At 36.8% G+C, this 22,052-nt stretch overlaps 1 protein-coding gene and 1 long non-coding RNA gene across 16 annotated transcripts in view; one reads left to right on the forward strand and one right to left on the reverse strand.

Moving 5' to 3' along the window:
* The window catches only part of Setdb2 (SET domain bifurcated histone lysine methyltransferase 2), a 46,468-nt gene extending 24,432 nt beyond the window's left edge, over positions 1-22,036 (forward strand). For 3 of the 15 annotated variants that reach the window (XM_087197427.1, XM_087197431.1, XM_087197429.1), the window contains 9 exons: positions 3,187-3,750; positions 6,532-6,648; positions 7,527-7,696; positions 11,764-12,004; positions 12,542-12,641; positions 14,009-14,084; positions 16,648-16,979; positions 19,046-19,134; positions 19,848-22,036. In XM_087197427.1, the coding sequence (XP_087053553.1) occupies positions 3,187-3,750; positions 6,532-6,648; positions 7,527-7,696; positions 11,764-12,004; positions 12,542-12,641; positions 14,009-14,084; positions 16,648-16,979; positions 19,046-19,134; positions 19,848-19,965 (1,807 nt within the window). In that variant the 3' untranslated portion in view covers positions 19,966-22,036. Of the gene's footprint in view, positions 1-3,186; positions 3,751-6,531; positions 6,649-7,526; positions 7,697-11,763; positions 12,005-12,541; positions 12,642-14,008; positions 14,085-16,647; positions 16,980-17,820; positions 19,014-19,045; positions 19,135-19,847 lie in introns of those variants that run through there. The other 12 variants (XR_015445905.1, XR_015445906.1, XM_087197428.1 and 9 more) reach the window with 8 other exon arrangements.
* On the reverse strand, positions 1,341-19,848 carry LOC147822279 (uncharacterized). The gene is made up of 2 exons (XR_015445907.1): positions 19,215-19,848; positions 1,341-9,310 (listed from the first exon to the last, which is right to left on the reverse strand). It is a non-coding gene; the product is annotated as an uncharacterized LOC147822279 (long non-coding RNA).
* Positions 22,037-22,052: the final 16 nt, after the last annotated feature.

Here is a 22,052-nt window from a genome sequence, read left to right on the forward strand (position 1 = left end):
CAAAAATTTCTGCACTTTAAATTTTTCACTTATCATGGATTGGTACCATTGAGGAATAGCACCACCATAGCTGAGTAGCACTGGCTTAGGCAGTGATGATGAGAGAATGCTGAAACCAATAAGGAAAACATGCATAAGGAACTTTAAAATGGATAGACTTGGCTGAAGATATCCAAACCTACTTAATCAATCTGAAACAGTGAAAATGAGACAATCAGACATTGTATGCTCCATGCTGTGATGCATCAGGACATTCACACACTACCTATGTGCTATTCTTATGCTCCCCCCCCCCAGTTTTTATCTTAAATCTAATTTTAATGCAGTTTAATCTTCTAGAACTACCAATTTTACAGGAATACTGGGGATACAGAAATGAATTAAATGTCATCACCACAGAAAGAATCAGCCAAATTTTCAGCAAATAAATTTCGTAAGATGAAAATGGAGGAGGGGTACAAGGCTAATAATATTAAAGAGATAAAGACATTGGAGCCAAATATAGCATGTGGGACTTGACTGGATTTTAGAAAATATGAAGGTGGATCATTGAGATTTTATATATATATATATATATATATTCCTGCTAGAAATATATAATCATTTCAGGTAAAAAGATGTGATGTTTGGAATTTGTTTTAAAATACTGCCCCCCCAAAAAGTGTGTGTATGTTTCAGGGTGGGGCAAGAGAGAGAAGAGATGAACAAAAATAGGTAAAAATGTCGATTATTATTGAAACTTGGTAACAAGTGTTTAACATTATTGGCAAATAATGCCAAGTTTAGGTAAGGTAGTGAAGGAAAATTTTATTTAAGAACTACTGACAGTAGAGAAAAGCTGAGCTCTAATCTCATCTGTGCAGGGGTAAGTAGACTTTCCTCTGGAATTATGGAAAGGAATTATGAAAGGGTAGAAAGAGGAAGCAATATGTTTTTTTTGTGTGTGTGTGTGTGTTGTTTTTTTTGGTACCGGGGATCGAACTCGGGTTCTTGCGCCTGCAGGCGGCAAACCACTGAACTAAATCCCTGGCATATGGAGCCCAGCTGAAAGATACAAAGGGTTGGTCAGTATAAACCCTACCAGCTGTGTCTACTAGCTGGCAATTGACATCATTATCAGGGAAGTTAGAATGCCATCCTTCCACCGACATGGGGCTATAGAGACCCTCTCCTTGTTCATTTAATTTCAAAGGCTTGGCTTTCACATCTTTGAGAAAGACTGAGTTGTAGGAGATACATAGAAATCTGAGAGGGAGGGGAAAAATACTATTGTATACCCTTTTTAGTAAATGTTCTAGAAAGGGAAAAGAGATCAATAATGTATCTACCCCTTGTCAATGTTGGCTTGAACAACTCAGTATTGGCTTGAGATTTCAAGCAAGCAGTTTAAGAAAGAGTGTGGGGCATCTTAGGGACATGACCTTGAGCTTGCTAAAAATCATGCCAGTTTGGTTATCTTTTAATGCAAAGGATTGAACAGTCCTTATTTGCCAGTATTTTTATTTACTGAGAGCCACGTGAGGGGTGCAGTATAATCTGTGTTTTTGAGAAAAATACAGTCTTGGTATATTTTTGGAAGTTTTATTAATAAAAAGTTGGTTTTTTAAAATGTGTATTCCTGAAGACCAAGTAATTCCTCTTAAAGGTAGGTATCCTATGGTAAGATCAGGAATTTAGTCAAGGCTGGATATAGATGTTTATATATATGGATGTTCAATGTTCAACAAAGTAGTAACACAGAGACAAATTGAAACAAACATTTCCAACCTTGAGATTTACAAATATAGGACTGGGGATTTAGCTCAGTGGCACAGCGCCTGCCTTGCAAGCACAAGGCAGTGTTCGATCCTTGGTACCAAAAAAAAAGAGAGATTTATAAATATAATACATCCTTTCACTTATTAGACTGTCTGAAATAAAAAACCATCAAGACGTTGATTGATGAAGCTCTGTGAGAGTAGGCATCTCATATATTGCTGAAGGAGCTGAACCATTGAGAATAGTTCAAAAATATTAATAAAACTACTAATGCATTCATCCCATGTTTTATTTTTGGAGTTTATTTTGTAGAAATATGTTTACATATATGAAACTGCTGTATACAAAGTTATTTGTCATATAATAATTTATAATTGGAAACAGTAGTGAATGAGTTAAATAAACTTTGGAAATTATTTAGAGGATTATTGTGCAGCTGAAAAAAAAGAATGAAAAGTTCCATATATGTTCTATATGCATCCAAGATACAGCCAGTAGCCACAGGTGGTTATTTAAATTTAAACTAATTAAAATTAAATAAAACTTTAAGTTCCATTCTTTGGTCATAGTAGCCACATTTAAAGTGCTTTGTAGCTATATATGACTTTTGGCTATTGGATAGTGCAGGCCTAGACCTTTGCCATCAAGGGAGACAGTTCTACTGTACTGGACAGTACTGCTTTACAAAGATAGTGTTTTTAAATGCTAAAATACCTATAACATAATGGACACTTAAAGAGAGAAAGTAAAACAAAACTCAAGTTCTCTGTGGAAGTTTAAAGGCTGAGAACCAAACATAGACTCTCACAGATTCTTTTTTCTTAAAATCAGTAGTCATCCATTTTTATCAGTCAGTTCACAATCATTTTTAGATATGTTGGTGTGATTGCTAGTGAATTACATACTATGGAAAAGCAATCAGTCGGTACAATTGTTAGATGCAAACAAATCAGGTAAAAGAATTCTTGACAAATTAATAATTTTCCAGCAAGTCTTCACTGGTTTTTGCAAGCAAAAAAACTGAACCAAGCATGCCTGAAAAAGTGTCTCCCTCAGCTCTTTACTGAATGCAAACTTAAATATTTTAGGGGCTCTCAAATATCTCATTGAAAGTTAGACCTATCATTATACCTTCTTTGAGTATTCTGAAATTAACTACATATAATGTTTAGATGGTGGTACAGCATATTAAAATGTTTATTTCAGAATCTGGTTTATTTTGCTGTTGTCCATGAAAGTAATAATATTTAATTTTATCACCTTAGTGTGCAGTGTTTTTTAAAATACGAAATTTTTTTGGTACTGGGGATCGAACTCGGGTCCTTGCACTTGCAGGGCAGGCAGTGGAACCACTGAGCTAAATCCCTGGCCCCAAAAATATGGAATTGAATTAGATTTGAGATACTAATAAATAATCTGTTTTAACAGATCTATAGAAAATAATGCAGTTTTCCCTCTGGAAAATAAAGTTGTAGACTATAGAGAGAGAAAATCACCTATGAATTTATCTTACCAAAGTCATGACTGTTCTGGTGCCTGTCTGATGAAAATGCCATCAACCATCAAGGCAGAAAACCCTCTGCAACTACCAATCACATGTCACTTCCAAAGACGACATGCAAAGACAAACTCTCATTCTTCAGCACTTCATGTGAGTTATAAAGCTCCTTGTGGAAGAAGTCTGCGGAACATAGAGGAAGTCTTTCGTTACCTGCTTGAGACCGAATGTAACTTTTTATTTACAGATAACTTTTCTTTTAATACTTACGTTCAGTTGACTCGGAATTACCAAAAGCAAGAAGAAATTGTTTCTGATGTGGATATTAGCAATGGTGCAGAATTAGTACCCATTTCTTTCTGTAATGAAATTGACAATAGAAAGCTTCCACAGTTTAAGTACAGAAAGACTATGTGGCCACCAGTGTATTATCTGAACAACTTTTCCAACATGTTTACTGATTCCTGTGACTGTTCTGAGGGCTGCATAGACATGTGAGTAGAAAAACATGACATTTCAAAAAATATTCTGAATGCAGAGACACTTGTCAAGAAGTCCTACTGTGTATTAATATGTCTCCAAAAAATTGGTTCACCAAGAATTTAAAATGAAGAAAAGGTGCTGTCTCACTTGCAGTAAGAAAGAAAACTGCCAAATGTAGTAATTTGAAAAATATTCTAAGAATGAATATTTAATTTAGTCCCATAATCATAACAGTGAATGTCATTTAACACTGCTGGACACTGTGATGGCTACTTTGCATACTTTCTTATTTCATTCCAAAAACCCTGCGGCAGGTGTTACAAGTGAGGCTCAGAGAAATGAATTCAGATACATCGTAGGCCAAATAGTTTGAACATTTTAATTTCTTTGAGACAGGGTCTCACTATGTTGCCCCAGCCTGTCATTGAGCTGGTAGGCTCAAGCATTTGTCAGCCTCTCAAGCAGCTGAGACTACAGGCTTGTACCACACCACACCTGGGTTAAGCCAATTTTTTTTTTGGTACTGGGGATCAAACTCGGGTCCTTGTGCTTGTGTAGCAGGCGGTGAAACCACTGAGCTAAATCCCCGGCCCCACCAATATTTTTTTTTGCAGTACTTAGGATTGAACTCAGAGCTTTCACACTGAGCTACACCAACAGCCCCCCCCCTTTTAATTAAAAAAAAAATTTTGGAGACAGGATCTTGCTAAGTTGCCTAGGCAGGACTCCAACTGTGATCCTCCTTTTTCAGCCTTCCAAACTGCTGGGACTATAGGCTTGTGCCACTGCACCCAGCAAACCTTTGTTCTTAAACATTGTTATATATTAGATTTTATTTTTATTTAAAAATCGTTTCCTAGGGGCCTGGGATTTAGCTCAGTGGTTTGGCCGCCTGCTGTGCAAGCCCAAGGACCCAAGTTCAATCCCTGGTACCAAAAAAAACCCCCAAAAATACCTAAAAATCATTTCCTGGCTAATTTTTTAGAATGTTAATGATGTTTGCAATTAATATTAACATTCCCTTAAAAAATGAAACCACATTCTAATATGTTAAGATTTTAAGAAACATTTTAAGGGTATGTTATATAATATATATATATATGTACTTACAGGGTATGCAAATATGAAGTTACATTATATATATACTATATTTAATACAAAATCAGCTACCTGTACTAGGCAAAAGAAAAAAATCATGAAGAAAATGTTTATCTTACTGTGGGTCATAGTCAAACATATTTGAAAGCCAGTCCCTTCAAGTTGATTACGCATGAGCTTAATGATGATGATGATGATGCTGACTGCAGCACTGTTACATTGAAAACCTGTGCGCAGCTTAGCTGTGAACCAAGTAGGCAATAGCTAAAGGCCGTAGAAAAGTCAAAAGAATGAACCCAATTTATATATAACTTGCATGAGTCTCAGAAACATTATATTGAGCTAGGAGTGGTGGCACACATTTGTAATCCCAGTGCTTGGGAGGTTGTGGCAGGAGGATGAGGAGGTTAAGACCACTGTGGATTACATAGCAAGACCTTGTCTCAAGAAACCAGTGGGTGAAGAAAAACTTTACATTGAACAAAAAACAAGTTGTGGTATAGTGCTGATAGTAAGTTTTTTGAAACAAGTAAGTTGTTGGACTATATATGTGTATATGAGTATGAAAGATGCCACATCTTCATTTTTATCTGTAGTGCTTTTTAAAAAAAATTTATAGACATGGTATATATGTAGCAGAAAGATGGACTAGACAAAATATAACTAATTCTGAGTGATGAAAAAATATTTGTTAGTTTTCTGTCCTTTCAACTATAATGATATGTAAAAAGCAATTACAGATTTTTAAAAATTTTTATTAGTCCATGTTTGTAGTACATGGTTGCATTCATTGTGGGAGCAACTATAGATTTTTACATCTGTAAACAGTACAAATTAATGAATTTGGTTTTTTTCTTTTATTACAAACAGCAGCCATCACTCCAATGTGTATTATGTATATTATAGGAAACACAGAAGTGACTCATAGAGGAACACAGTGTAAAGTCACTTATTCAGCCAAAAAGATGAAAATCCAGAGATTTTAACCAGCTTACCAATAGTAACATATCATTAGCTGGGATATCCAGGTTTCTTACTTTCTATGGGGGATGAGTCCCAGTCAAGTTAAATAATCATCTGAATAACGTGAAAAATATGTAGATTCAATTTCATGGTTACAAGTGTCTGGCAACAAATTGAAAAACTGTACTAGCTAGATACCCAGCATCAATCCTTCCAATCTATTTTGTTACTGGATTGAGAGAGAACTAAGGACATCTGCAAAGCTATGCTTTTGTGTATCCATTGTAGAAGAGCAGAACTAGCAGAATATTCACAAGCTTCTGCTGAATAAGAAATGAAAATAATTATGTGTTGTGGTACATGGCTATAACCCCAGTACTCAGGAGGAAGAGAGGCAGGAGGATCACGAGTTTGAAGCCAGCCTGAAATGCATAGCAAGATCCTGCCTCAAAAAAATGCAAAACAAAAATGATGACAAAATAAATGAGAATATTCATTTTGAATAAAGAAAACCAATATAGTTGAATATTTCATGAGCAGATAAATGCACAGGGCAGTGTATAAATATTTATAAAGTTTTGGTAGATGTTGTCTTGCAAAGAGGTCCATTCTGTTAGGGAAAACATTTCCATATGGTCTATAAACCATATGGATGCTATTACATCATTTACATATTTATCAATTAACCTGGCTTTTTAAAAATTCTGACTTCTCTGTTGCCTACCTTTTAGAACAAAATGTGCATGTCTTCAGCTAACAGCAAGGAATGCCAAAACTTTTTCCTTGTCAAGTGATGAAATAACTACTGGATATAAGTATAAAAGACTGCAGAGACAAATACCTACTGGGTAAGATTAATTGTGGGGTATTTGTATCTGGAAAGGTGGAGGTACTTAATTATTGTGGTTTACAGTCTGATAGATGGTGTTTAAATTTAATAACAAAAATCTAGAATATTAAGGAATAATAATACAAAAATTTCCCAGTATTTTATCTTGGAACATATATGTGCAATGCAGAGAATATTTAAACATTCATCTGCTTTGAATCTGGCTCTTACTCTTCCCTGTAGGATTGACCTACTTCACATAGCCATTTCTCCATTAAGAAATGTACTTCTCAGTGCTCACGTGAGACTTAGTAATTTTCACCCTTTCAAACTTTCTATTACCAAATAGCACCTTTAGAAACAGAAATAGAGAATTTTTCCTCTGAGACATTTCATTCCTAAACATTTAAAAGAACTAATATTTACTATGTACCAGGCATTATGTCAGGTATCTTGTAAATATTGGCGCAATTGCTTTCACAGAATGGCCCTGTGAAGTAGTTACTACTATATTGTCTCTATTTTAAAAAAACAGATAAACCAGGTGTGGTGGTACTGGCCTGCACTCCAAGGCTGAGGCAGGAGGACTGCCAGGAGTTCAAGGCCAGCCTGGGCTACACAGTGAGTTCAAGGCCAGCCTGAATTAGATAGGAGACCCTATCTCAAAACAAGAAAGAATTAATTAATTAAATTTAATTAAATAGATAAAAAAAAAACCCACAGGTAGTAAATGTGGAAGCTATGCTGGAAACCCAAGCAGTCTTAACACTAGCACTAAGAGCTTTCATACTTAGTCCACTTCTGTCAGTAATTATCTGCGCCAGTGAAGTAACAATATAGGCTGGTTTTTGCTTTGTTGGGGAGTCTGATTTTCTCTATGCATTATTCTCTTGACAGGATTTATGAATGTAGCCTGTTGTGCAAGTGTGACCCACGAATGTGTCAAAACCGAGTTGTCCAACATGGTCCTCAAGTGAGACTACAGGTGTTCAAAACTGAGAAGAAGGGATGGGGTGTACGCTGCCTAGATGATATTGACAAAGGGACATTTGTTTGCATTTATTCAGGTAAAACAAAGGTTTATTTTCTAATTAATTCTCCAATAGATATATATTTCTGAATATACATTTTCCTAGCTGAGGCTGAAATCTTACAGAAGAGTAAAGAGCAGTAGGATCTTGGGGAAGTGTCAGAGGAGGCAAATCACTGGTACTTGATTAATGAACAGATGAAATGCCTAGGAGGAACCAGAGGTGACAGAAAAAAAAGGCTCAAAGAACAAAGCTGAGTTGTTACCTGAGGGCTTGTTAATGTACAAGGCACATTTTTATCTCCACGGCTATAGAAATTTTAGAGCCAAAGAAGAAAAACTTTTTTAAAATAAGTCAGTGACTGACTTGCTAAAGTAGAGATTATCAAAGATTCTTGTTCAATGTTTTGAGCTATCATTAGAATAATTTTTTTTTTGGCAGTATGAGGAAATGAATGTAGGGCCTTTGCACTGAGCTATATCCCCAGTCTTTATTTTGAGGCAGGATCTCCCTCAGTTGTTAGACTGGACAACTTGTGAACTTCATGCCTCAGCCTGCCAGAGGGCTGGGATTAGAGTTGTGCATCATGGTGCCCAGCTAACAAGTTAATTTTTTAACAAACATCTGCATATGATGGTTCAGGCCTTTTAGGTACCTTTAACTAACTCACTTTGTTTCAAGGACTCCAGATGTTATCCACTATCATTCCTAAGCAGTGTGCTACAACTGTGCATTTACTGATTCTTTTGGGCCATGCTTCCAAAGCCATATATGTTGTTCTCCAGTTATATCATCCATTCACTTCAGCATGTCAGACAAAAAAATCCTCATTTCTGTGATGTAAAAAAATCCACATTTCTTAGTCATGTGAGAAAGGCTGGGAAATATGGCTTTAAAGCCAGTCTAAAGGAAGTGTGCTGGATGGAGTCTTGGCAGCTGATGAGCAGGGACTGGACCAACTTGCTCATCTGAAATTCTAGGTTCAGACCAGAGAGAGCAAGAAGCAGCTCACAGAGTAACCAGAATTCAGAGTAGTCAGACTCGGATCTCTGCTGCACACGACCTATGTGTACATATACTATAAAACGTACCTAGACATTCATATCTCATATTTCTCAAAATAACTCTTGAAGCTGCCTATAAAATGCCAATGGTGTCTAGGAAGCATCATTGATTGTGTTTGCATTCCTAGAAAATGTATGTAAGATATCTCTCTGATCTACTGAGGATGGATGAGTATATCCAGCTGGTAATTCTGAGTTGGTAACTATAATTTTGAGTTTCTTAGGGGAAAATACATAAACTTCAGGCTAAGATTTTAATGTCATGCAGGACTTGATATGAGAACAATAGGTACTTATCACTACTGAAAAAAATAGATCATTTTCTAAACAAGTGTTACTTTCAAATGATAGAGCCTTTCTAACTAGACACAAAAACTGCAATTTTAAGTCTATTATACACCTCTATCTAGAATACTTTGATTCTTATTTTTATTTTATATTACTATAGCTGTGTTAGTTACCTTTTTCTTGTTGCTGAGACAAAATACCCAATACCCAAAGTTGGAGGGGAGGAGGTTTAAATTTCTTACAGTTCGTAGAAGTTTCAGTCCATAGTCTGGCTCCAACATAGGGATGACACACAGTCCTTGAAGAGGAGAAACAACATGGCATACACAAGATAGCAGAGGCAACAAGAGAGCCTAATAGCATCTTTCTGCCTCTTTTATCTCTTCCAGACTACAGGGATTAGGGTGGTGCCAAACTAATCACTCACATGTAGTGGTTTAGTAATCACATGCTCTTAACCTCAGCATCACACATTCCAGAGTCAACCACCTCTGAAAAATAAAGTTCTACCTCATCTGCATGAGGCTTTGGCGGGACATCTAAACACAAACCATAATATTCCACCCCTGGCCCTCCAAAGACTCATGCATATATCCCTTTATGCAAAAAAGCATTTAGTCCATCTCTAAGAGCTGCCAAAGTCCTAACAGTTTCAGCATTGCTGAAAAGTCCAAGTCCAAAGTTTCCTCTTAGATTTAAAGCAAACTCTTAGTTGCAAGCCTCTGTACAATTGAAAGTTGAGCACTTACAACATTCAATGGCATAAGATAGACATGACCATTCCAAAAGGTACAAACAGGAGGATACAAAGGAATGGGACCAAGGTAAGTCCAAAATCCAGTAGGCCAAACATTAAGTCCTATAGTTCCACGTGTAACATCCGAGGCAGTCTGTGGCAAGTTATGAACTCCAAAGGGCTTGGGTGGCTCCAACCCTATGGCACTTCTGGTGGTTGTAACTCCCATGGCTTCTCTCTGGGGCTCACTCTGCTCCCTCTTTGCAGTTTTCCTCCAAAGATCCACGCTCCTGGCTTCTCCAAACTTCTGGGGTCTCAACTGCACCTTTGGCTTCACACTCACAGCTTCACACACTGCTCTCTCAGGGGCATGGCTTCCCAGGCCTTCTTAAATCTGGGTGGAAGCCTTCCTGACCCTACAACTCTTCCATTCTTTTTTTTTTTTTTTCTATTCATTAAGTTTATTGGTACATTTTAGGTTTATAATACAATGACATTCATCATTGGGAATACAACTCTTCCATTCTGCATGCACCTAAAACCAGCACTATGTGGATGATGCCAAGGTTTGCTGCCAGCTGAAGTAGTAACCAGGCTTCCTTATCTCCTGGCTGTAGGGTTCAAGTGCCTGGATCACTGAGCACTCTGAACCCAATCCCAAGGAACAAATTCGCTAGGACGCTGCCATTCTGGAACATTATGGGGCTACTGCTATTTTGGAACCTGGTGCTCTGGAGCTTTCTTCTCAAAGCAAGTTCTTTCACCTTTACAACTCTTGAGGGTGCAAAGGATAGAGTCCTGTTGTTTCCTGTGATGCACTCAAGCCATCTTTTCTATTTTCTTCTTCCTTCTCAGCAATAAAGATCTCCCTTGCTCTATTTTTGCAGTCTACAGCTTTTCTGGAGCTTCCTTTCTGGCCAAACTCAAAATATTTTAAATCATTCTGCTGGGCTCTTTTCTCTTGATTCTCAACATAGATCTGACTAAAAGCCCCCAACAGTAGCCATGCCACTGCCTCTATATTCGACTGCCTTGAGATTTCTTCTGCAAGATTAATTAGTCCACTGCCTCTATTCTCAGTCTCAGGCAAATTCTGTGGACATAAACAAAATCCAGACAAACTTTCTGCCAAGCCATAACACATCATCTGGAGTCCAACAGCCAATGCAGTCCTTCCTAGCAGAAATCTCCTGAGCCTGGACTTTTCCGGCCTTCTGGTCTTCTGAGCTCTGACCAGAATCTTCCATACAAAACAGCCTAAGGTGTCCCAGCGCTGCTTCTGTAGCCAACATCTTCGAATCTTTCCTAACTCTTTCCCTTCCCATAAGCCAATTCCAAAGGCTTTTAAGCCATATAGCCAAGTAGTGTCACAGCAATGACCTCACTTCTCTGGTACCAATTTCTGTGTTACTTTTCTCTCATGGCTGAGACAAAATACCTAACACCCAAAGGAAGGGGTTTATTTGGCTCATAGCTTGTAGAGGTTTCGGTCCATAATCACCTGGCTCCAAGGAAGAGATGGCAAACAGGCATTGGAGAGGAGAAAGAACATGGTGCACACAGGTAGCAAAGGTGATGAGAGAGCTTTAACAGCGCTTCTCTGCCCCTTTTATTCAGACTACTTAAGGCAGGTAGTACTCACACCCTTGATCGTAGTGCCCTTGAACCTAGCACTGCATCATGAATCAGTTCCAGCTTCATACACTTTAGATCAAGCCTATGACCACATTGGGGGGACATTTAGACCCAAACCATAACAGTAGCTAAATATCCTTTTTTATGGTATACCAAAATGGACACATGCTTCTTTCAAATACTCAATTGTTTTTAATGGATAGAAGGATCAATCCCCCATTGGTGTTTGTTTTAAGTATCTTGCAACTGTTTTCTGGGATAAGTTGATGTGTTTATCTTCATTCTAGAAATAAGTTACAGCATAGGGTCCTTTAGTCATGGAGCAGATATAGAGATGTTCATTTGCTGTTAGCAATTACATTATCTTCTGTCTTGTTCAGATTACTTTTTTCTTTTAGGAAGATTACTGAACAGAGCTAACTCTGAGAAACCTAATGCTACTGATGAAAATGGAAAAGAGAATATTATGAAAAATATGTTTTCAAAAAAGAGGAAAATAGAAGTTGCACATTCAGATTGTGAGGCGGAAGTTGGCCCATTAGAAATGGAAACACATCCTAGAAGTGCTAAAACTGAGAACTGTCCACCTAACCTCAGTCATAATCCAGAAGAGCCTGTGATGTAAGTAAAAGCTTAGGAACCCTAGTAAAGTTGAATCTAAATTATGGATCAAGAGTGGTTCTTTCTCCTTCCTCTCTAACTCCCGACTTCCCACTCCTGTGTATCATCTTGCTTCCAATGTTATAAACTACACTTTGAGAAATCCAGGGTACTTACTTTTCATGGATGCCATGTTTTGCTTTCTTTTTATTTTATATCATCATTCTATTTCCAAAGTTTTTATAGGTTCTTTTTACTTTTTTTAACATACCTCAAAAATGACTGGCTTTGAACTGTGATTACAGTTTCTTCAGTAGTGAGGTGTAGGCATAATTGTTTTTACATAAATTCATTTCTTTTTTTTTTTTTTGGTATGGGGAATCAAACTCAGGACCTTGCACTTGTGAGGCAGGCGCAGGCGTGGTGCCACTGAGCTAAGGCTCCGGCCCTACATAAATTAATTTCTAATGATATTTAACAGTAATCTTGCCTATAATTTCAAGGTTCAATAAAGGGAATTTTTAGCACTATACCAAATAACTCTTTTTTTCTTTTCAGGGAAATAAGCTGTAATAATATTTCAAGAATTCAATATTATTCAGTTATTAGAAGTCCTAAATCCAAGACAGCTGCTTTTCAAGAGAATGGAAAAAAGATGGTAAAAATTACAAAATGCAGATGGAGGCTCCTCTGAGAGCCTTTACTTAGTTCAAAATGTTTATGTTACTAAACAGTGTATAGGATTTTTTGTATTGTTTTGGAATGGTTAGGCTGTTGAAGGTGTTAAGACGTGTTTTATATACTTAGTATTGTCCCTGGCAGTTGGCATGTTTCCAGCTTAGGTATATGAAGAGAATTTTGGTCATGACCTGACAGTGTTGTTCGTGGAGACTTGAGAGCTGTCTGGGTCTGAGAATTCATGGGAAGTGTTAAAGTGTTCAAAATGAAGAGTGATATATAATAAGAAAAATCATGGAGTAATTTAGGTTAAGAAGAAAGTCTTGAGGTAGGACAATGAAGAGATGCGACTTTATACAGGAATAATCCAGAAAGCACTTTATGGGGCAGCCTGTGATGGATACATTTTTCAGACTGAGCTTGGAAGACTAGTCAAAGACTGAAACTTGATACAGAGAAATATGAAAAAGAACAGACAAACATAATGGTAGTTTATAATAGGCCTTACTGATAAAAAATAAAAACTGCTTTACATATTGTGTATTTGTCCTCTGCCTAGTAACAGTAAAAACTTTGTCAGTGTCATGATTTATGAAAAGATGGGGCCATTAGGTCCCACAGATCTGAGTTTAACCTCCAGCCTTGCTGTTTACTAGCTGGGTGACATCTCCCTACATTTCTTTTATCTGTAAAATGAGGATGGTAGTATTTATTTCAGAGTTATGAGGATTAAATTAGATAAACATTAGAAACCTTGCTTAGCACAATGCTTGGCACTCAACTGAGTGTTCAGTGTTCAATAAATGTTGACAATTCAAATGCTAAGAACTTGAAGAAAAAAAATAATGGTCAACATTTATTCAACTATTAGTTGGGTGCTGAACATTGTGCTAAGCATAAAATATAACCTTCTTTTAAAGTTACCATTACCATTGAAAAATGATTGCAGTATGCATAAAGACAGGCAACTTCTTTAATCTTTTCTTTGAAATAAAAATTAGCCAGTGGTTTTTTTATCTTTGTACAACTTAGAGTTAAACCCAAGCTTATAATCTTGTATCAGCACTTTCTCAGTACTGAGGATGAAAAATTGAGAGATACAGACATGTATTGGATTTTAGTGCCCAAAGGATGTCTTAATAGTCTTTGTAGCTATGGATTAATAAAGTGCCTAGAAGTAGAGTGATACATGTTGGCTCCATTCATCTACAGACTCCTTATGAACTCAGTTTTGATGCTTTTCAAAACTAGTACATACAGACTATGATGATTGATACATGATGAAAGAGGCCTGTTAAATACTTTTTCCTGATCTAGAATGTAAAAATCTTTTTCTTACTTTTTAAGGGATTTATTTCCTTGGATTCTGTCACCTCGGGAGAAAACAATGGATTCTGGAATTGTAAAGCCAGGAGAAAACAAAGTAGGTGTTGTTCCACTTTGTGATTGCCTCGCTCCTCTGCTTGCTTGTCACCCTCTTGCTCCATACTGTACTTCTTTTTCTTATATTTCATTACAAACTTTCATTTGTCACAAAAGTTATAATTTGTTCAGATCAGGGAGGTAAACAGTGGTTTGTGAGCCAAATCTGGCCTAGCACCTTTAAACTATGGCCCATGAAGGAATGATTTTTAAATAGCTGAAAAACAATCAGGGGAATAATATTTCATGACACTCAAAAATTAAATGAAATTAACAATTTCAGTGGCTATAGTTTTATTGGGATACACCCAGAGTCATTCATTTACATATTGTTTCTAGTTTACATTATATCAGCTGAGTAAAATACTTACAAAAGAGACTACATTGTAGCAAAGCCTGAAAATGTTTGCTTTTTGGCCCTTCGTAGAAGTTTGCTCACCTTTTCGCCTGATATATGGTGCCCATCTCTGATTCCGCATGGTCCTCAGATATTGTCTGTGGCTTTGGAGGCATTGTCCAAAGCAGCTTTCTCTTAATTTTGAACTCTTAAACATAAAGATGGATCTCTTTTGTGGTAGTCCAGGCAGCACCACTGAGAGGATACTTATCATGACTGTAGTGAAGGGTTACAATATTGGTCACCTGAGTGTTTGTCTTTCAGTCCCTGCCATACTGAATGGTACAACTGGGAAAAGCCTGGTTTGCAGTACTTTTGCATTTCAGTGGCTCCCTCAGCAGAGACACTGCTGAGGGATGTCTCTCTTTGAGGAACTAACTGTTGCTGCCTCTTTTCCCTTTGAGGATCCTTTTATCTGCAACTCTAGCTCCCCACCTAGGACTAAACATAAGAGAATGAGGGCGGCACGGCAGCTCCTTGACAGAAAAGTTCTGTTAAGAAAGGGCATCTTCTATATTATATTTATTTCACCTTTTAAGCTATATGAGCCATAATAAGTTGTTTTTCGTTCATTTTATTTGCCATTTTCATTGACAGCTACAATGCATATATAGCCGGCAGTCCAGTGTTGTAGTTACATAACTTTTATGGCCTACAAGTAACCTTTGATTAAAATACAAGTATTGTAGAAATAACAGCCATAACATTACTGAGTAAATCAAATACCTTAAAGATTTTTTAGTAGTTTTTAATGTTTTTGGGGGGGGGGTTAATTGACACATGGTAGTTTCATATATTTATGGGGTACAGAGTGACATTTAGTACATCATACAATGTGTAATGATCAGATCAGGGTAATTGGTATATTTATCAAATCAGACATTTATCATCTCTTTTTTTTTTTTTGGTACTGGGGATTGAACTTTGGACCTTGCACTTGCAAGGTGGGCGGCGGCACCACTGAGCCAAATCCCTGGGCCCCATTTATCATTTCCTTATATTGGGGACCTTGCACTTGTGAGGCAGGTGATGGCACCACTGACCTAAATCCCCGGCCCCTCTGTTAGCTATTTTGAAATATACAATTAATTTTTGCCAACCATGGTTAACCTGCTGTACTGTATATAGAACATTATAGAACACTAGAACATTGGAAGTTATTCTAATATATAGACAACATTACATAGAATATTAGAAGTTACTCCTCCTTCCCCCCTGCACCCATGCACTTGTTAACCATCCTCTTTCCACCCTCTTCCCCTCGTGCCCTTCCCAGGCTCTAAACTATATTCTACTCTAGCTTCTGTGAGATTACCTTTTTAGCTAAAATATAATTACCTTTTTAGCTACAATATAATTTTTTGTGCCCCTGTATTAGGTGACACAAGTGCTTTTTATGTTGATACTTTCACTTATTCATCTGACAATCATTCATGCTTTTGAATACTCCTAGAAAATTGTTTCTTTATTGGACAGGAAAATAATTTATTTCCTCTACTTTTGAAGCATTATTGTTTATAAAAGTATACTTATTAAATGATTTTCTAGCAAAACACCAAACATGAACAGGTACAAACCCCTCACAGCACAGTTGTCACTATAGGGATTTGTAGAGTGATTGACAGTCTTAGGCCTTTCATGGCCATCAGAGGCCTAAACTGCCTCCTAAATCCCCACTCTGTTGCATCTGTTTAGAATGTAGTTAAATACAACTTCAGAGTTGAAGAAAGTCAAGTTTGTTAAGATTAGCGATTAGGGCTAGGGATGTGGCTCCGTGGCTCACCTGCCCGGCAAGTGAAAAGTCCCGAATTCAATCCCCAGTACCACCAAAAAAAAAAAAAAGATTTAGAGATTAAATGTAGTAATGAGGAAGCAGCCTATAGATTTTAAAAAAAGATACTGCTCTGTAGTAAAAAGAGGGCACTTTATGATCCAAACATGTTTGAGTTTGTTTCGTCTGTTCTTGTATTAGAAGTCAGGCAAATCTGTTTAACTCTCAGAAACTCAAATTTTTTATTTGTAAAATTAAAGTAGTACTACCTACCTTAACAAATTGTAAAGATTAGTGATAAATAAAGCAACTAGTATCTAATTAGCATTATTTATCTCGGCACTGTTGTTCAGTCACATATATTTCCTGACATTCCTTCCTGACAATGTCTATTAGAGGACTCAAACCAAGTTGGAGATTCTGAAGATAACCAGCTACATGAATCAGATGTGATAGATATAACTAAATGTAGAGAAGAAACTCCACCAGGGGGCAGATGTAACCCAGCAACCACATTTGACAATGAAAATATTAAAAAACCGTTTGAGGTTCAAATTCAAAAGCCCCAAGAAGAAAAATCTCCAGCGCATCAAATCCATCAGGTCTTGTCTGAAGAGTTGCCAAGTGAAACCAAGAATACTTCAGGTACTTCTCCAGTGAAGTCCAATAAAGGGAATGTGTTTTTATTGGATGCCACAAAAGAAGGAAATGTGGGCCGCTTCCTTAATGTGAGTATAGGTGCTGAGATTGATAGTTCTCAACTTTTTCCCTGTGCTTCTTTTTAAAATGTCATGAGGAAAATAAGATTAACGGATTCTAAAGCCAGAAGACCTGGATTAGGGTTCCTTTCTTCAAATAGTGTATCTGGAATGTTTCTGAACTGCTAATGCCTGGTTTACTACCTCTATAATTTAGGAATAGTAACTGTTTAAGATGTTGTAAGGAATAAATAACTTAATATAAAGTGCTTGAAACTGACTAGTAAACATTTACTTAAAAATAACTTCTAAGAAACAGTAGTGTAAGAAAAGAATATAAGTATATTAAAAGGTTTTGAACCCTACCTCCCCAAGTTGAAAAAAAATGTATGGTCAGGAAGTAATTGAAATTAAATGATGGTAGACTTGCCATCGGAATGAGTCCTATGACAGATGAGTATTTTGAGATAGCAGCTAATGAGCAACTGAACAGTATTGGAATGTTGGAATGGTGGTAATGTGAGGAAGGAGTATCATCAGTATAAATAATGGCTATGTTTAGCAAAGCAATCAATTGTTTATGTGTCTCCCCTCCAGAGGTCCTGTTTTGTAGGTCCTGTTTTGTACTAGGATGTAAAAATTGAAGTAAGAGTGTGTGTTTTGTTTTGTTTTGCATTACTGGGGATTAAACCCAGGGCCTTTGTACTGAGCTACATCCCTAGCCCTTTTTTATTTTGAGATGGGATCTCACCAGTGTGCCCAGGCTGGCTGGGCTCAAACTTGTGATCCGCCTGCCTCAACCTTCCAGAGTGCTGGGGTTACAGGGGTACATTAGTATGGTATATATTCTTCATATTTTTTTTGTGCCTAGCATCGTGGTACACACCTTTGGTCCCAGTACCCAGGAGGCTGAAGCAGGTGGATCACCATGAGTTCAAGGCCACCCTGGGCTACATAAGTGAGTTCAAGACTAGCCTTAACTATATAGAGACCTTATCTCAAAAAAACAAAATAAATACACTTTTCCCTGAAAACTGTTTAAAAAAATAATTTAAAAGCCCTACCTTAAGAAGTACTATGTCCCTATCCACCTTGTCCCCATTTTTATTACTTTCTTGTGTATTCTTCTAGTATTTCTGCAGAGTTAATATGTGTGTTTATCCCTTTTTACGTAAAAGATAGCATATTACATTCACTGTCCTACATTTTATTTTTTAAATTAAAGGTACAAGCCAGGCATAGGAGTGCACATGTGTAATCCCAGCTCTTGGGAGGCTGAGGCAGGAGGATTGCCACAAGTTCGAGGCCAACCTGGGCTACATAGTGAGTTCAAGAGCAGCCTGAACTATATATCGAGACTCTGTCTCAAAAAAGCCCCCCCCAAATTAATTAATTAAAGGTATATCCTGGAGAGCTTTATATATCAGTACAAAGAGAGAGCTCCTTATTCTTTTTTGTATATTCTGTTTTATAGCTGCTCAGAATTCCATTGTGTAAATATACTGAGGTTTATTTAAGCAGTCCTCTGTAGGCATACATTAGGGTTATATACAAACCTTTACTGTTAAAACCAATGCTCTATGAATAAATTATAGATACATATGCCGATGAATCTGTAGAATGCATTCCTAAATATAGGCTTGGTGAATCAAAAAATAAATGCATTGATAATAATGATAAATACTGACATTATCCCCAGTTTTGGGTGCTATTTTCAAATTCTACCAGCAAGATATCAAAGTCTCAGAACAGCTTTTCTGAACAGGGTGGTGGAGCATGGCCATAATACCAGTACTCAGGAGGCCGAAGCAGGAGGATGGCTGAGAGTTTGAGGCTAGCCTGGGCTAAATAGTGAATTCAAGGCCAGCCTGAATTATATAGCAAGACCCTGCCTCAAAAATAAAAAATAAACACCAGAGTAGGTTCTGAGTAGGTTCTTGTTATTAACTGTCATGAGTTACAGTATTTTATATATTAGCACAAAAAGAAAACAAAAGGCAATGAGATGTGTTAGAAACAGAATAGTATTCTAATAGTAAGCACAAAGTATCGAACTTTTATCTGTATCTAACCTCTATGTTTAAATTTTTTTACAGCATAGCTGTTGTCCAAATCTCTTGGTACAGAATGTTTTTGTAAAAACACATGACAGGAATTTCCCATTGGTGGCATTCTTCACCCACAGGTTTGAAATTAATTTTGCTTATATGAATTCTGAAATCATACTTTAAAAATAAAAATGTAGCCAGGCATGGTGGCACATACCTGTAATCCCAGAACTCTGCTTGGTTAAGGCAGAAGAATCACAAATTTGAGCCCAGCCTGCACAACTCAGCAAGACCTCGTCTCAAAATTTTAAAAAGGCTGAGGATATAGCTCAATGTGAAAGGCGTGGGTTCAGTCCCCAGTGCTAGGAAAAAGGAAAAAAAAAAAAAAGTGTACTATAGTTCCAAATATCTGGTATCCTAGAATATAGTATTCAGTTATCCTAAACTGTTCCTCGTCAATAAAATTTTGAACACTTAAGATTTCTATTCTTACTCTTACTTAGAATTTACTTTCTTCAAGAGCTGAGGATACCATATATCTTACCCAGTTCAGTTCTGGAGATAAATGACAATGCTATATCTTCAAGCACCCCCATCTGCTTCCATATACAAGCTTTACATTTGTACAACATACTTCATTATCGATATTAACGGCTTCCTTCTTACTTAGGACTTTGGTAGATTTGGAATAAAACTCAGATGATTATTCCTAATCCTGTTAGGTGTCATGTAGAGAAAATTATATTTTTAGGATGGTTAAAAATGTTAATATGAAATTGTCATATTCAGGTTTGATTTATGTATGGTTAGAGTGAGTGATTTATGATTCTTTTTAATTTCTATTTTCTAGGTTTGTGAAAGCAAGAACAGAACTAACGTGGGATTATGGTTATAAAGCTGGGACTTTGCCTAACAAGGAAATCCTTTGCCAATGTGGGGCTAATAAGTGTAGAAAAAAAATATTATAAATATGTTCCTAATACCTGTCTTGAAGTTAGTGTTTTAGGCTAAAATTAGAACCATTCAAAAGAACCTTGTTATCAGAATTTAGGTTGGTGTAATTCCTTTATTTACCCTTATAAGGGTTTATTTTCTATCTAATTTTATTTGTGTTGTGTAGAAATGCCAAGAACAAAATAAGGACATTTTTCAGACATAAAATGTCTCTTGTTTTTATGAGTAGAATGGAAGTGTATGTTTTATATGAAATACCACTGTACATTTAATAACTTATTTGTAAATTATATATTAAGAAAACTGAAGGTCACAATAGAATTCAGCTGTTTTTCAAGTTCCTTCAGGTTTCTGTTCCCTCTTGTATTGAAGGAGAAACTGTAAAAGAAAATTCATCTCAAAGAGTGTCATAGAAATTTACTCAAAAGCTTCTCTTCGTCCCCACTCAAATGGTTGATGGCACATTGTTTTATGAAATCAGATGTAATTTCAAGTGTGAAAATATTTGAGAGAATGTTTGCTTAGCATGCATGAAGCCTTAGATTCAGTCCCTAGCACCACCAAAAAACAAAACAACTTTGGGAGTTATTTGCAAAAAAATTTGTTTATAGGATTATCTCTGGCACGATGTTCTGTCCCTTTTATTTCTTTTACTGGATGTTGGTAAGAGCTTTCAGTCTGAAAATTTAAGTCCTTCAGTACAGAAAAATTTTCTTAAATTATTTCTATAAGGATTTCTCATCTCTTCTCTGGAATTCCTGTTATCTAAATGTTATACCTGCCAGGGATGTAGCTCAGTGGCACCAAGCCTGTAAGCACAAGGTCCTGAGTTTGATCCCTGGTACCAATAGATAAATAAATAAATGTTATACTTGCAGGACTGGTTCTCTCATTTTCTTTTAATTTCCAGCTCTGACTTCCTGCTTTTCTTTCTAGAAACTTTCCTCAACTTAACCTTCAAATTCACCGATTGCATTTTATTTTCCTGGTCTCATTTTAATATCTAAGTGCGTTTCTTTGAATATTTTCTTTAATAGCTTATTTTGGCCCATGGTTACAATATTTTATCTCTCTGAAGATAGTATTTGTGTGTGTGTGTGTGTTTGTGTATGTATACACATATATACAGTAATACCTTGGTTCACGAACACCTCTGTCTGCAGACAATTCGATTCTCAAACAAAAGTGTTCCACAAAATTTTGCTTCTATTCACAAACTGCATCTGGTGACAAGACCGTGGCCATCTTCCCCAAAATCGTAAAACAAATTAAGTTTGTAAACCTAGATACCATTTTATATACATGCATTCATATCTAATATCTTTCTACCATGTTCACTATTCTGGTTTCCTTTTTCTTGTATGTTTGCTTTGGTCTTTATTTTTCATGTTACAGATTTTCCTTAGAATTAGTTATTGGTCATCTACTCATATTTCAGAGCCGGTGCAAGGGGCCTTGGGCTGCTTTACCATGACCTACCTGAGCTGTTTTGTTGAGAAACTCCCTAATGTTAGTTTGTTCAGGGCTTCCTGTGGGGCCTGGAAGGGCTACACTTTCATCCTCCTACCGGAAGACAACTTGGGTACTAGGGTCTGCTTATGTCTAGTCTTGCAACTCCTAGTCTTTAATCCATTTCAAAATAGTCAAGACTAAGTTGCCCGTTTTAGTACAGTTTCTGTTTTCTGATGTCTCCAATTTGCATTTTCGCCTTTTAGACCTTCCTCAAAGTGCGACACCTTCAGAAGTTTTCCTTAGAGTAGTTCCTCAACAAACCAACTATTATATGCTGCTTTTCCAGAACTTTTTTTTTCCTTCACTCTCTCCCCTTCCCTTTTTTTCCTTCCTTTCTTTCCTGTTCTTTTTCTAAAACAGGGTCTCACTAAATTGCCCCAGGCAAGACTTGTACTTGGGATCCTCCTGTCTTACTCCCTAAATTCTGGGATTACGGTGTGGGCCATCGCACTTGGTTTTTTAAATTATATGTACTTACGTTGTCTACATGTGTATTTGTTACATCCACTGAAAACTTCGTCTTTGATGGTGCTCTGTACCCCATGGGTGCTAAATAAAGGCCTGTTACTGCAACTGGATTTAGGGTCGG

This window comes from Heterocephalus glaber, unplaced genomic scaffold, assembly GCF_053883595.1.
Source record: "Heterocephalus glaber isolate CG9 unplaced genomic scaffold, H.glaber_assembly_v1.0 deba00001666, whole genome shotgun sequence".
Classification (NCBI taxonomy): Eukaryota; Metazoa; Chordata; class Mammalia; order Rodentia; family Bathyergidae; genus Heterocephalus; species Heterocephalus glaber.